This window comes from Thamnophis elegans, chromosome 2, assembly GCF_009769535.1.
Source record: "Thamnophis elegans isolate rThaEle1 chromosome 2, rThaEle1.pri, whole genome shotgun sequence".
In the NCBI taxonomy this organism is placed as follows: Eukaryota; Metazoa; Chordata; class Lepidosauria; order Squamata; family Colubridae; genus Thamnophis; species Thamnophis elegans.
In genome coordinates this window covers 122,257,368-122,269,593 of record NC_045542.1, presented here as the reverse complement: position 1 = coordinate 122,269,593, position 12,226 = coordinate 122,257,368, and the positions used below count along the sequence as shown (strand labels likewise).

Below are 12,226 nucleotides of genomic sequence, written 5' to 3'. Positions count from 1 at the left end.
CCTCTGCACAAGAGTGGAATATTCTTTACTTACAAAAGCAGTGCTGTAATGATATGATATAGTCAAATTACAGTTACATTCCATAAAGCAGGAAGAAGAGGATCGGTTAATGATTAAGGAGATGTGGATAAATTTCTCCTTTCCCCCTTTCATTTCTCATGTAAGTAGAGCCAATGGGCTCCCCCAAGTTCCTTCAAAATTCTTCTGTTATGCCACATGTCTCACCTCTGCTTTATCAATTGAAAAATACAGCTCTAGTTTACCTTTTTATACAGATGTAGTCAGGATATTATTTATTGTTTTCTGTTTACTGTGACAATGCTGTTTTGCATTACTTGGTTTTGTGCTTGGTTTTTAATTGTAGAGATGTTTGAATTGGTAGGCACATTATAAATGATGGTTAATGGTAGTCAAGTTGAAATGCAAATTAGTTCTTTAATATAAGTCTAAGATCAGTTTCATTCTTATTTCGCCTCATGAGGACTATTGTATGTGCCCATTGTCCTCATTTGACAATGTGAATGAGGAACTAGTGCCCTAAAAATTGCTACACATTCTCTGTATTAGTACTGAGAGTGGGCTGCCTCCTTCTGATACAGGTGAGGTTTTCCAGAAGGAAGGTGTGATGTTTTTGTATTGGCATGAGCAAATAGCACAAAGCAGCCTCTTGGACTAGACAGAGGCTGACTGACTAATATGTCCTTCGCCCTATTTCATATGTCCGTGTCGCTCCCCATACTAGGTATCTGCATATGCTTAACAGCTCTTTTGAAATAAAGGCACAGTACTAGGTGAGTGTCAATGCAAGGACCAATTCTATCTTGGATTATTATGATTGATGTTGACCTAAGTCTAAGTTTTGCTGACACCAGTAACATAGTCTTAACCAGAGTCACCTTTTATAAAGGGAGCAGTGTTAGCTTGGAAGGAGCAGCTCAACAAATATCTGCTCATATATAAGAAGAGAATTAGAAAGACAGGCATTTTTTTTTTGGAAACGAGATATCTAAGAAGTTGCCACCATGAATGGAACGGAAGGCCTTAATTTCTATATCCCTATGTCGAACAAGACTGGTATTGTTCGGAGTCCATTTGAGTATCCCCAATATTATTTGGCAGATCCATGGCAATATTCTGCCTTGGCCGCGTACATGTTTCTTCTGATTCTGCTTGGACTTCCCATCAATTTTCTAACCCTGTACGTCACCATCCAACACAAGAAACTCAGAACACCCCTGAACTACATCCTGTTAAATTTGGCAGTAGCCAATTTATTCATGGTTTTGGTTGGCTTCACCACCACCATGTACACCTCCATGAATGGATATTTCATTTTTGGGACAGTAGGATGCAACGTTGAAGGCTTCTTTGCTACATTGGGTGGTATGTATTTTAATTCCTCCTCTGGTGTCATTTTTCCCTTAATGAACCTGTAGGTTGTCATTACATAGTTCAGATTTTCCCTGTAGGGTTCTTAGCATGTACTTTATAACACCAAAGCAGAACTTTCAAAACAATTAAAATTCTAGTTATGTCTTGAATGTAGTATCTTGTACTTACTGTAAATGCGAGCAGAATTAAAAAAAAGAACCAAGTTATTAATGTGGCTATGAAATGGTAAAAATCACACTCGGATACAAAAACACTAATATAAAAACTTTGTTAATTTATTCACCAACCTTCTTCTTTAGACAAAAATTCTTACTGTGATCTTTGTCTGGTTCAGGCTAATGATAGGTGTCTGTGGCAAGTTTTCACAATTTAATGGACTGGCAAACTTTACTAAATCGACACACCAGTCTGCAGTAAATTTAAAGCATTAAAAATTATTTATGTGTTCAAGTCAATTTGAAACATCATCTTACAATGATTTAAATTTGGTTTATTATTATATATTTTACTACTCAAATGCACTGGGCTCAGAGGAGCCCTAATTTTGAAATAAAATAACCTAGGAAAAACAAATTCTACCAAAGTCTTCCTCTCTTTAGAATGCCATTATTTATAACCAAAGAAAGTGGATAAATCTCAGCTTATTTCATGTTTGGAATGTTTAAAGTTTAGGAAGGTGGCTTTTGTACAAATTCCATTGATTTACAAAAACAATGTAAAACTCTACAAAAGAAACAAACTTCTAATGAAGTTCCTTGAGAAGGAAGCAAACTTTTAAGAAGTGTCTGCTCCAACATTATTGCTTGAGTGCAGGCAGACACTGAAAAAAATTAACATTTAGATTTTTTTAAAATGTTCCAAGAACTCGCCCTTCTTAAATGCTCTGAGGGACAAATCCTACATTCAACTATTCTTCAAGACAGAAATAAAAGGCGTGTTGTGACTTTTAAGGCATAAATATTGGAATGTTGTTGAAGTTCAAAACTGGAGATGGAAAGGAATGAAAAATGATGGGTTTTTACAATTTTGAGGAAGGTTTGGAAATTCTGATGTGTGAGCTAGAGGGGTAGAGAACAGCAATGGCCCTAATCGTAACTTATTTCACTATTATTTATTTATTTATTATCTTTATTGTATGGCTTTTACAGAGGTCATGCAATCACTGACAAACAAATTTAGTTTAAATGTTTAACCCACTCTTATTTGTGTTTTCATGCCAATGTTTCCTTCTTTGGGCATAAATATACTTCCCTAGGCAATAACTGTCTGAAGAAGAGAGTTGCACAGATTGAATTATTTTATGAATAAAATATAAAAAGATAAACAAACCTATATAGATATTTTAGGATGGGCAGGAAAAGGGATTGGCTGCTTTATTTTTTTTTCCTTATTAAATTTCTCCCTACTCTGTGCATTTAAGTGGGACAGCTCTGGGCAAAATTACAGAGATCTGCCACATTCATATACAGATGGAACTTAAAAAATGAGGACACTTTCAAAGAGACTCATTAGACATGGAATAAGATCCTGGGAATGTCAAGAGAGTACTTAGCTAAGATGCAGCCTGATACTTCCACTTTTCTGGATAACAGAATTATCCCCAAAGGTTTCTCTGATGCTTGGTGTACATTGGAAGTGCCAAGGATTGAGCCCAGAATATTCTATTTACAATGTCCCTATTACATCACCAATCTGAAAATTCCTCAGAAAAATATTGACTTTATTTATATTTATTAATATTTTTCCATACAATAAAAGTCAAATCGAAAGAAAGGAAAGAAAGAAACGGGGAAAAAGGAAAATAAAATTAAGAAATATAATGATTTCTGATCTTCTTTTCAACAGATAGTTACAATTTTATAACCCTGACTCCTCCTTAGATATTATATAAATTCCTCCAGGCCCTCATTTAGTCCATATCTATCTTAATCTTCAAACCCATAAATCATCATTTAATTTCTTTCTTCTTTCAGCAAAAAGTCCGTATAAGGTTTCTAGTCTTTCAGAAAAGTTTTTTGTTGTTTTTAATCTGCCCCAACAGGTTCAATTTTGCCCTCTCTGTGAGTTCTGACATTTTCACAATCTATTCCTCCGTTGAAGGATTTCATTATTCTTCTACCATTGTGCATCTTGAGGCAGTTACAATACATAAGATCAATCTACCATAGAAAAATGGCTCGCTTTTCGTGCCTTGTAGCAGTCATGGTCCATCTATCTGCCCTGTACTGCATCTATTGGCAAACCCTTAATATGGGTTATTGTAATATGTTACAGGTGGCAGAATGTCTGGAGACAATTACAGCCTCAAACCCTCACAGCTTCAATCTCAAACTGTCTACCATGGACCTCACCCCATTCTTAAGAGGTCTGTAAAAGGGGCGTGCATAAGCGCAACAGCGTTCCTACTGTCCCTGTCTTACTGTCCCCATTTATCTGTATTTACTTCCTATGTTCATGTTTATGTTCATACCTATACTTGTTATCTTGTACATGTTTGACAACCAAACAAATTTTAAAAAAATACATAGTTAAAGTTGGTGAAGAACAGAGTAGAAAAACTGCTTATTGGATCTGGCCATTTTAAGTATTACACTCTAATATACCTACATTAATCCCCAGTTAATTTTCCACCCCTGTTCAAAATTGTACAGATCAGGGATCTACACTGTTTTCCCCAGACCAAAGACTGAATGTGGCTAATGAAAAGATTAGATTTCATTGACGTGCAGTTGTCAGAACCTGAGATTTTCAGGGACAGGGCCTCAGAGTGTACTGTGTTGTTGATATTTAAATCCCTAAACAGCTTATGTCCTGTCAAGATGAAGAACCCTTCTTTCCCCACCCATCTCTACTGCTTGTAAGAGCCCCAGAAGTCTCTTCTCCCAACGCCTTTACTCCTGAGGTTCTCTCTGTTCTTTCCTAAAGAAATCAAGCTGGCATATTCCCTGTACATCTATCAACATTTTGCCCTTTGGCAGGCATTTAAATATTAACACTTTTGTTTGTAACTTATGGTCTTAAAATTTTTAAATGCAAATTAATTATATGACTGTCTGGATTTTTATGTCCTATTAGGTGGTTTTATTTCATTTTACTGTTGTACCTTGTTTTATCCTTGCAAAATATCCCAAGGTTATTTTCTGAGTGGGAAGCACATAAATGCAACATGATACGATACAACAATGTTATGAAGGATCACAACAATGTAAATCAGAAAGTAATATTTTCATTTTTGGTCATGGAAATGTTTTCCCACCTTTCTGTTGTTGTTTCTCTAATATTTATCCGAGTGGTTGCTTTATTCTCTTACAGGTGAGATAGCTCTTTGGTCTCTCGTAATCCTGGCTGTAGAAAGATATGTAGTAGTTTGTAAGCCCATGAGCAACTTCCGTTTCACCCAAACTCACGCCATCATAGGAGTGTCTCTCACTTGGATCATGGCCTTGGCTTGTGCTGTTCCTCCTCTGATTGGATGGTCAAGGTGGGTATCTGTTGAATCCCTGCTTTGAATTGATGTATGGATATAAAAGAGCTAATGGGGATAGAACTAATATGTAGATCGAGGTGGACCAATCATATCTTTTGCTATAGATAGTCAAGGTAATAAATTTGTCAGTCTTTTCCAACCTGGCATTTTCTGGGTGTGTTGAACAGCAATTTTCAGGATTCCCCATACAGTATGATCATTGATCGGCTCAATACATCAGATGCCAAGTTGGAAAAATTCAGATGCTTTTGGATTTTTTTCAAATCATCATTTTTTAAAATCTTATTGTGGAAAAATAACTTATACAGAGAATTTTTGTTGGCACCAAGCTGTGAATATCCAAAATCTCAACGATATCACTCCTGTATTTATTTATTAGGGTTAAACCCCTCTTTTAATGTGCATGTCCACATTCCTTATCTTTCTGCTTTTCTTATTCTCCTCCTCTATTCTGTATGTAACTTTATAAATAAGGTGACTATTCAAATCAATATCAGCCAACTGAGTTGGCTAAAAGCCTCAGCAGTTCCAAGCCTCTAAGACTGGTACCAAATGCACAGACTCATATGTTAATGAAGAAACAAATGAATAGCTATTTAACACAATAGCCAGAATAGTGAATTAGTTCTGTTTACCTGATTTTTCTCCCCTTTCACTCAATTGTGTCCAATTCTTGGAGGCTGCCTGGGCAAGTCCTTACAATTTTCTTGGCATGGTTTTCAGTAGTAGTTTGCCATTGCCTCCCTCTTAGGGCTAAGAGAGAATGACTGGCCCAAGCTCACCCAGGGGGCTTTGTACCCATGATGGGACTGGAGCTCACAATCTCCCAGTTTCTTGCCTGATGTCTTAATGACTAAACAAAACTGGCTCTTAGTTACTTGATATTATCTTAAAATAAAAATAAAGAAAGAAATCTTACTACTCTCAAATAAGTAAAAAATTCTCCCAAGATACCTTCTTTCAAAGTCACAAAGCCTACATAATTTTCCCTTATTTAGGGAAGTAGTGTACATATTAACAATATTAAAGGGCTAGTATGACTATTTAACACGGTGGCTCAGTGGCTAAGACACTGAGCTTGTCGATGAGAAGGTCAGCAGTTCAGCGGTTCAAATCCCTAGCGCCGCGTAACAGGGTGAGTGCCCGTTTCTTGTCCCAGCTTCTGCCAACCTAGCAGTTCAAAAGCATGTAAAAAATGCAAGTAGAAAAATAGGCACCATCTTGGTGGGAAGGTAACAGCATTCTGTGCACCTTCGGCATTTAGTCATGCCACCCACATGACCACAGAGACGTCTTCGGACAATCCTGGTTCTTCGACTTTGAAACAGAGATGAGCACTGCCCCTAGAGCTGGAAACGACTAGCACGCATGTGCGGGGGAACCTTTACCTTATGACTACTTAATTCAGCACCGTAATATTTCACTATATTTTATTTAAATACAGGTATATCCCAGAAGGCATGCAGAGCTCATGTGGAGTTGATTATTATACGCCAACCCCAGAAGTCCATAATGAGTCCTTTGTCATCTATATGTTCCTTGTACACTTTGTCATTCCATTGACGGTCATCTTCTTCTGCTACGGTCGTCTTATCTGCACTGTTAAAGAGGTGGGTGATTCTAAAGAAAGAAGAACCTTTTCTCCACCAGACCAATTCACATTGAAAACATTTAATCCACTCATGGAGAATAAGAACCAGAGTTGTTAAGATGTTAAATGTTTTGATTGGTTGGTTCTCTTTGGAAATAATGTTATAGTCATAACCACTTCCACCATCTTCGGCAGTGTATCTGCAATTTCCCAGGCTTTTCTAGTTACATCAAGTGCCAAGAGTTCACCAAGTTCTAATAGATTTTTGACTGATCCTTCTCCAGCATCCCAGATATGTGCTTTCCTGGAAAGAAATCCAAGTTTATATTTATAATAATTTATGGAAGCATTTGTGTTAGGGCCTCATGAAGATGGAGACAGGAGAACAATGGGGGATAGGCAAACCCCCAAATGATCAGGTGTGAAGTAAAACCCACCTTCTTCTCAAACTTCCTCCACTTATTTTCATAAGTGGTTTCCTTTATCCAGACTTCCCCCCCTTATGTTTACTACATTTAATTTTAACTTAAACACACACACGCACACACACACACACACATGCACAATGTGTCAGCTACAGGTAGGACTTCAGGCCGCACATGTTTTCTGAGAGCTCCACATAATGTAGAGTTTCTTCTTTCCATATTAGAGGTGATATTCAACAAGTTCTCTCCGGTTCGAGTGAACCGGTAGCGGTGGCTGCGGGAAGCTCCACCCACCCACCCTGAGGTAATGTGTGAGCACTGCACATGCGCAGAAGATCGTGCGCATGCGCAGACATTTGCTAATGGTAGGGAAGGTAAGTGAATCCCACAACTGTTCCACATGCTTTACAGTGTGCATGGTCCTTCCTTCAGTTAACATCTGTCCATTCTAAACAGCACAGTTGTAAAGCCTCAACCACGTCCCTTGTTGTGCTTCTTAGGCCGCTGCTCAGCAACAGGAATCAGCCACCACCCAGAAGGCTGAGAAAGAAGTCACTCGTATGGTCATCCTTATGGTGATTGCCTTCCTTATTTGCTGGGTCCCTTATGCCTCGGTGGCTTTCTATATCTTTACTCATCAAGGATCTGACTTTGGCCCTGTCTTTATGACCATCCCGTCCTTCTTTGCCAAGAGCTCTGCAATCTACAATCCAGTGATTTATATCGTAATGAACAAACAGGTAACTTGGAAATGTTGCCACGGCTTTTCAAGAGTGTAACGATGATGGGCATTTACAGCATTTTCCCTAAGTGCTTAAAGTGCTTCCAATATACGTCATAATAATTCATGCTGCAGACCCTGCCAGGTGGACTAATTATTCTCTGTATTATAAACACAGGATTGGGGTAAAGGAACAGAACTTTCAGTGGTTTCATTGCCAGATGGCAAGTGAAACTAGCCCATGACATATCCACCAGGGGTGGGTTCCTGTACCAGTTGGTACCGGTTCATTGCACCTGCGCTTTGCGCATGTTGACTGTGCAAGCACAGTTGACTATAAATTGTTCTGTGCATGCGCAGAAATATGACGGCAATGGCAAAAGTGACCAGGGAACCGGTTCAGGGGCATGGCCAGCCTGGGTCACTGCCGGTTCTGCGACCCAGGCCAAATCACCACTACTGGTTCAGCTGAATCAGGCCAAACCAGGAGCAACCCACCTCTGATATCCACTCTCTTGAGTGAATTTTGTGGCTTCATTATGTGTTAAGCAGCAATGCATCTTGCTGGGTTGACACATCAGTCTGAAAATCCCAAGCAACTGTTCAAGGGGTGTGTGGGGCAGAGGGAGGTGGGGTTAGGGGTTGAAGTTTGGGGCCAGAGAAGATGTTCTTACACCCTTGAACATACCAAAAGCTTCTCCTTCTTTCATTGGATCAAATGAAGCTGCTAACGAATCTCACTGTTTGTGAGCCTTTCAAGGCAAGAAGGCTGAACTCTGTTATTTTAAGCAGAATGAATTATAGGCTTATGAATTATTTCCTTGGTGTCTGGAGGGTGCCAATGATTTTCACTTACCTTGAAACACAGGGATCAATTAAGATAAACACAAGCACTTTATTTAGGATTTCAGGAGGAGCTGCCATGGAAAGACAAATAAAGACTTAACCAACTATGCCAGCCAGTTACATTAAACTACAAACCTCATCGTCTATGCAGAGTCCTAATCACCCAGTCATGATTGTCCCAAAAGGCAACCAGACTTTTTCAAAAAGGCAACTAGACTTGTTTTTTTTCTTGAAGATGTTTTGCTTCTCATCCAAGAAGTTTCTTCAGTTCTAACTGAAGAATTGAAGGACTTTACTCAGAACTAGAGAAGCTTCTTGGTTGAGAAGTGAAATGTCTTCATAGAAAAAGCAAAGTCCAGTTGGCTTTGGAGAAAGCACCTTTGGGACAAACCCCATCATTCCAAATTAATCAAAGGGCCAGGGAGGCGGAAGGAGGCAGATGGTGGGAGGCTGCCCTTATGAATGAATACACACAACAGTGTCCAGATTTTTATGCCTTTTATTTATTATTAAATTTACATTTACATTTACATTGCAACTCTCAAGGCAGTTTACAATAACAAAAAAGTACGATTGTTGCAATTTAAATCAAGTTCAATTTATATTCATTTTATAAGCACGTAAAACTAATGACTTTAAAGTAGGCTGAAACTTCAAATGATTAAAATGATAAAAGCTTGACCAAAGAGCTGTGTCCTTGCCATCACCCTAAATTCGGGGTGGGGGGGGGTGAGAATTAAATACATCTTCTTAGCTATGTATTTAGGGATTCCCTAGCTGGAACTACCCCGAAAAAGCCCTGGGTATCCAATAGCCAGGTTTGTGGCACAGGAGGCATCTTCACAAGCACCTATCAGACCAGTGGTGGGATTCAAATAATTTAACAACCGGTTCTCTGCCCTAATGACTATCTGGGTAGGTGGGGATCAGTGGTCATGTGATCATGTGGGCTTGGCCAACTCAAGGTCACTCAGGTCGATGGGCGCTTTGCGTTAGCTGTTGCAATGTAATAAGAGTTAACTGGAGAGGCAGTTTCTGTAAGCAGGGCAATAAAGATTAGGCTAGAAACAACACTAGAATGTTTCCTTCCTGCCTTCCTTACAGGATTAGCCCTGTAAAGTGGAAAAAAAACAAAAGGAGATTTCTTCCAACAATCGGTTCTTTGAACTACTTAGAAAGTTACCAACAGGTTCTCCCGAATAGGTGCGGACTGGCTGAATCCCACCACTGTATCAGACACAGGGGAGGCTCATTGCAGGAGAGGAGGTTTGGCAGGTCATCTGATTGTAAGCCATGTGGGGCTTTAAAGGTCAACATTAGCACCTTAAGTTGTGCCCAGAACAGACATCATATGGTCCCCATATCATGCACAGATCAACAACCTGTTTATCACAGTTTATACCAATTGCATTTTGTGGCTACTTTGAAGACCCAACTTAAAGCACACTGTGGTACTTGAGAAGAATTGGAACTAATATGTACCTAACCGTGGCTAACCTTCACTAAATCTGCAGCTGAGGAAGGGCTGCAGTTGGTGCATTAGGACCAATTGTGAACATGCACTTCTTGGTAGAACAACCATCAGCGTGCTCCAGATTCTAGAATTACCACTGATCTTTTGAGATGATTATTATAGCTTGTTCCCGATGATGCAAGTTGCATGTGCTAATGATCTTTTAATTTTTATTTATAGTTCCGCAACTGTATGCTCACCACGCTTTGCTGTGGAAAGAATCCTTTGGCAGAGGATGACACTTCTGCTGGCACCAAGACCGAGACATCTACGGTCTCTACAAGTCAGGTTTCCCCTGCGTAGGTCTTGTATGGAAGCCTTTGATTTCTGAATACTTCCTTTGAGTGACGGCATACTCTTCCCTCTCACCATTTTGTTGGCCTCACACCACTTCCAATTCACCTGGCAGCATAAACTCCCTATTGCAGATTGTGATGACAAGGGAATGAAGCTATACATGTTCAAGTTGCAATCCTATTTACTCTTAAACTGGAAGATGGGATCCAATTTGTTTTATATTGCAAAATGGGACCGGCTTTTTTTGCAGATAGGTCATATAGGATTGCAGTCTAAGTGATGCAAATCAAATCAGCGCCATGAAAGAACAAGAAGGTTAATGGCCCCAAACTTAGTTAGATACCCTGAAGCATTAGCTTGTATTGCTACAAATGCATTTAATTCTTATCTTAAGGCTGTTTGACGCTATCTGTCCCAAGTACACATTGCTGCCTCTGTTGGGTTCCCATCCTTTTCCTAAGTTTTGTATTCAATGAACATTTGCACATTCGTAGTAGCAATTAGACTAGGATTTTTATTTTCTAATTTCTTACGATACTCGGAGACTTATCTGAGCTTAATTTGCAGAAATATTATCAAAATGCACCACTACAATCTGATGTTTGTGTACTAGAAGGGTGGATAACGGTGACAGACAGTCTACTTCATACTGATTTGATATCCTGACACAGTTTGGTAGCGTGAAGTGGAATGGTTCCAGTTCATCTAATCAGTACAGTTTTCAGCAAATAAAACTGCTACGTATTTCTCTCAAGATCAGAGAGATACCACTAGTGCAAATGATCTCAGTTTAAAGAAATCTGTTGCGTTTGACAGAAATGTTGTATTAAATTGATTGCTTTCTAACAGTTGTATTCCAGATGTTCAGGGACAATCAGCAGTCTTGGGGTACCTTATGAAAAGCACAAAAACATGGGATCTTCAGAGAAATTTAGTTGGGGCCATCAGATATATTAAGGACAGTAGGAACACTTCCCTCCCCTTCCCCCTCTACCCAGCCACCTATGCCCTTGGGAAAGGGCCATGGCTCTGCTGAATAATACGGAGGAGACAATGGGGAGGAAGGAATTGTCCCAAATCTATGATAAGTTAAGGAAGTTCACAGAAGGAGCAACATCCTAAAAACATCTCATCACCAGATGATCAGGCTACAAGCAAAAGAGAATTCTCAGCAGTATCAAAGGGCATAGGAAATAAGCACAGCCAACTTACCAGGTGAGTTTCCTAGGACAGTGAGTTTCATGCCAAAAGCGTGCACACGTGGCTGCACCCATAATACAATGCAAGTGTGACCCCCGCACACCTGATCTGCCCCATGCTTGCACCCCTATGCATGCATGCATGACCCCACTCATGTACATATGACCCCACTCATGCACATACAACCCTCTCCACACTCCCCTTCCCCCCACGCATGCGCCCCATCCCCTTGCCCATTTTTGGCTTCCAGGTTGGTGCAGGAGCCTTCCCACGGCCCCTGTGCCACACTTTGGGCCTGGAAGGCCTCCTGCACCAACCTGGAAGTCAAAACAGGGTGCGGGGGCACTGCACGAGGCCCCTAAAATGCAATGCAAATGCCCCCTGTGCATGCGCCCTGCCGCCCATGCACATCCCCTGCATGCACCCTGCCCATCGCACATGTGTGGCAGAGACCCGAAGACCAGCTAGCTGGTGGAAGGCACATGCGCATGTGCAGTGGAGCTAGACTGGGGCAATGGCTGGCATGCCTGCAGAGAGGGCTCTGCGTGCCCCCTTTGGCAAACATGCCATAGGTTCGGCATCATGGTCCTAGGCCGATGCCGAAAATTTTGAACACCAGCACTGAAAATCTTTCCTTTTTAGCCACACCTGGCTGACCCAAGAAGTTGGAGGCATCTGCTCCCAGCACATGAATGAAAAGGTAACTCCCCAATAAATGCATGAAGTCACGGGCCACAATTTTTTGCTATGAGAG

General features: G+C 40.3%; 1 protein-coding gene across 1 annotated transcript; it reads left to right on the top strand.

The window, feature by feature from the left end:
• The first annotated feature begins 1,022 nt into the window (after positions 1-1,022).
• On the top strand, positions 1,023-10,278 carry RHO (rhodopsin). Its single transcript, XM_032212219.1, has 5 exons — positions 1,023-1,383; positions 4,705-4,873; positions 6,324-6,489; positions 7,396-7,635; positions 10,156-10,278. The coding sequence occupies exons 1-5, from the start codon at positions 1,023-1,025 to the stop codon at positions 10,276-10,278; spliced, it is 1,059 nt and encodes a 352-aa protein (XP_032068110.1).
• The last annotated feature ends 1,948 nt before the right edge of the window (positions 10,279-12,226 follow it).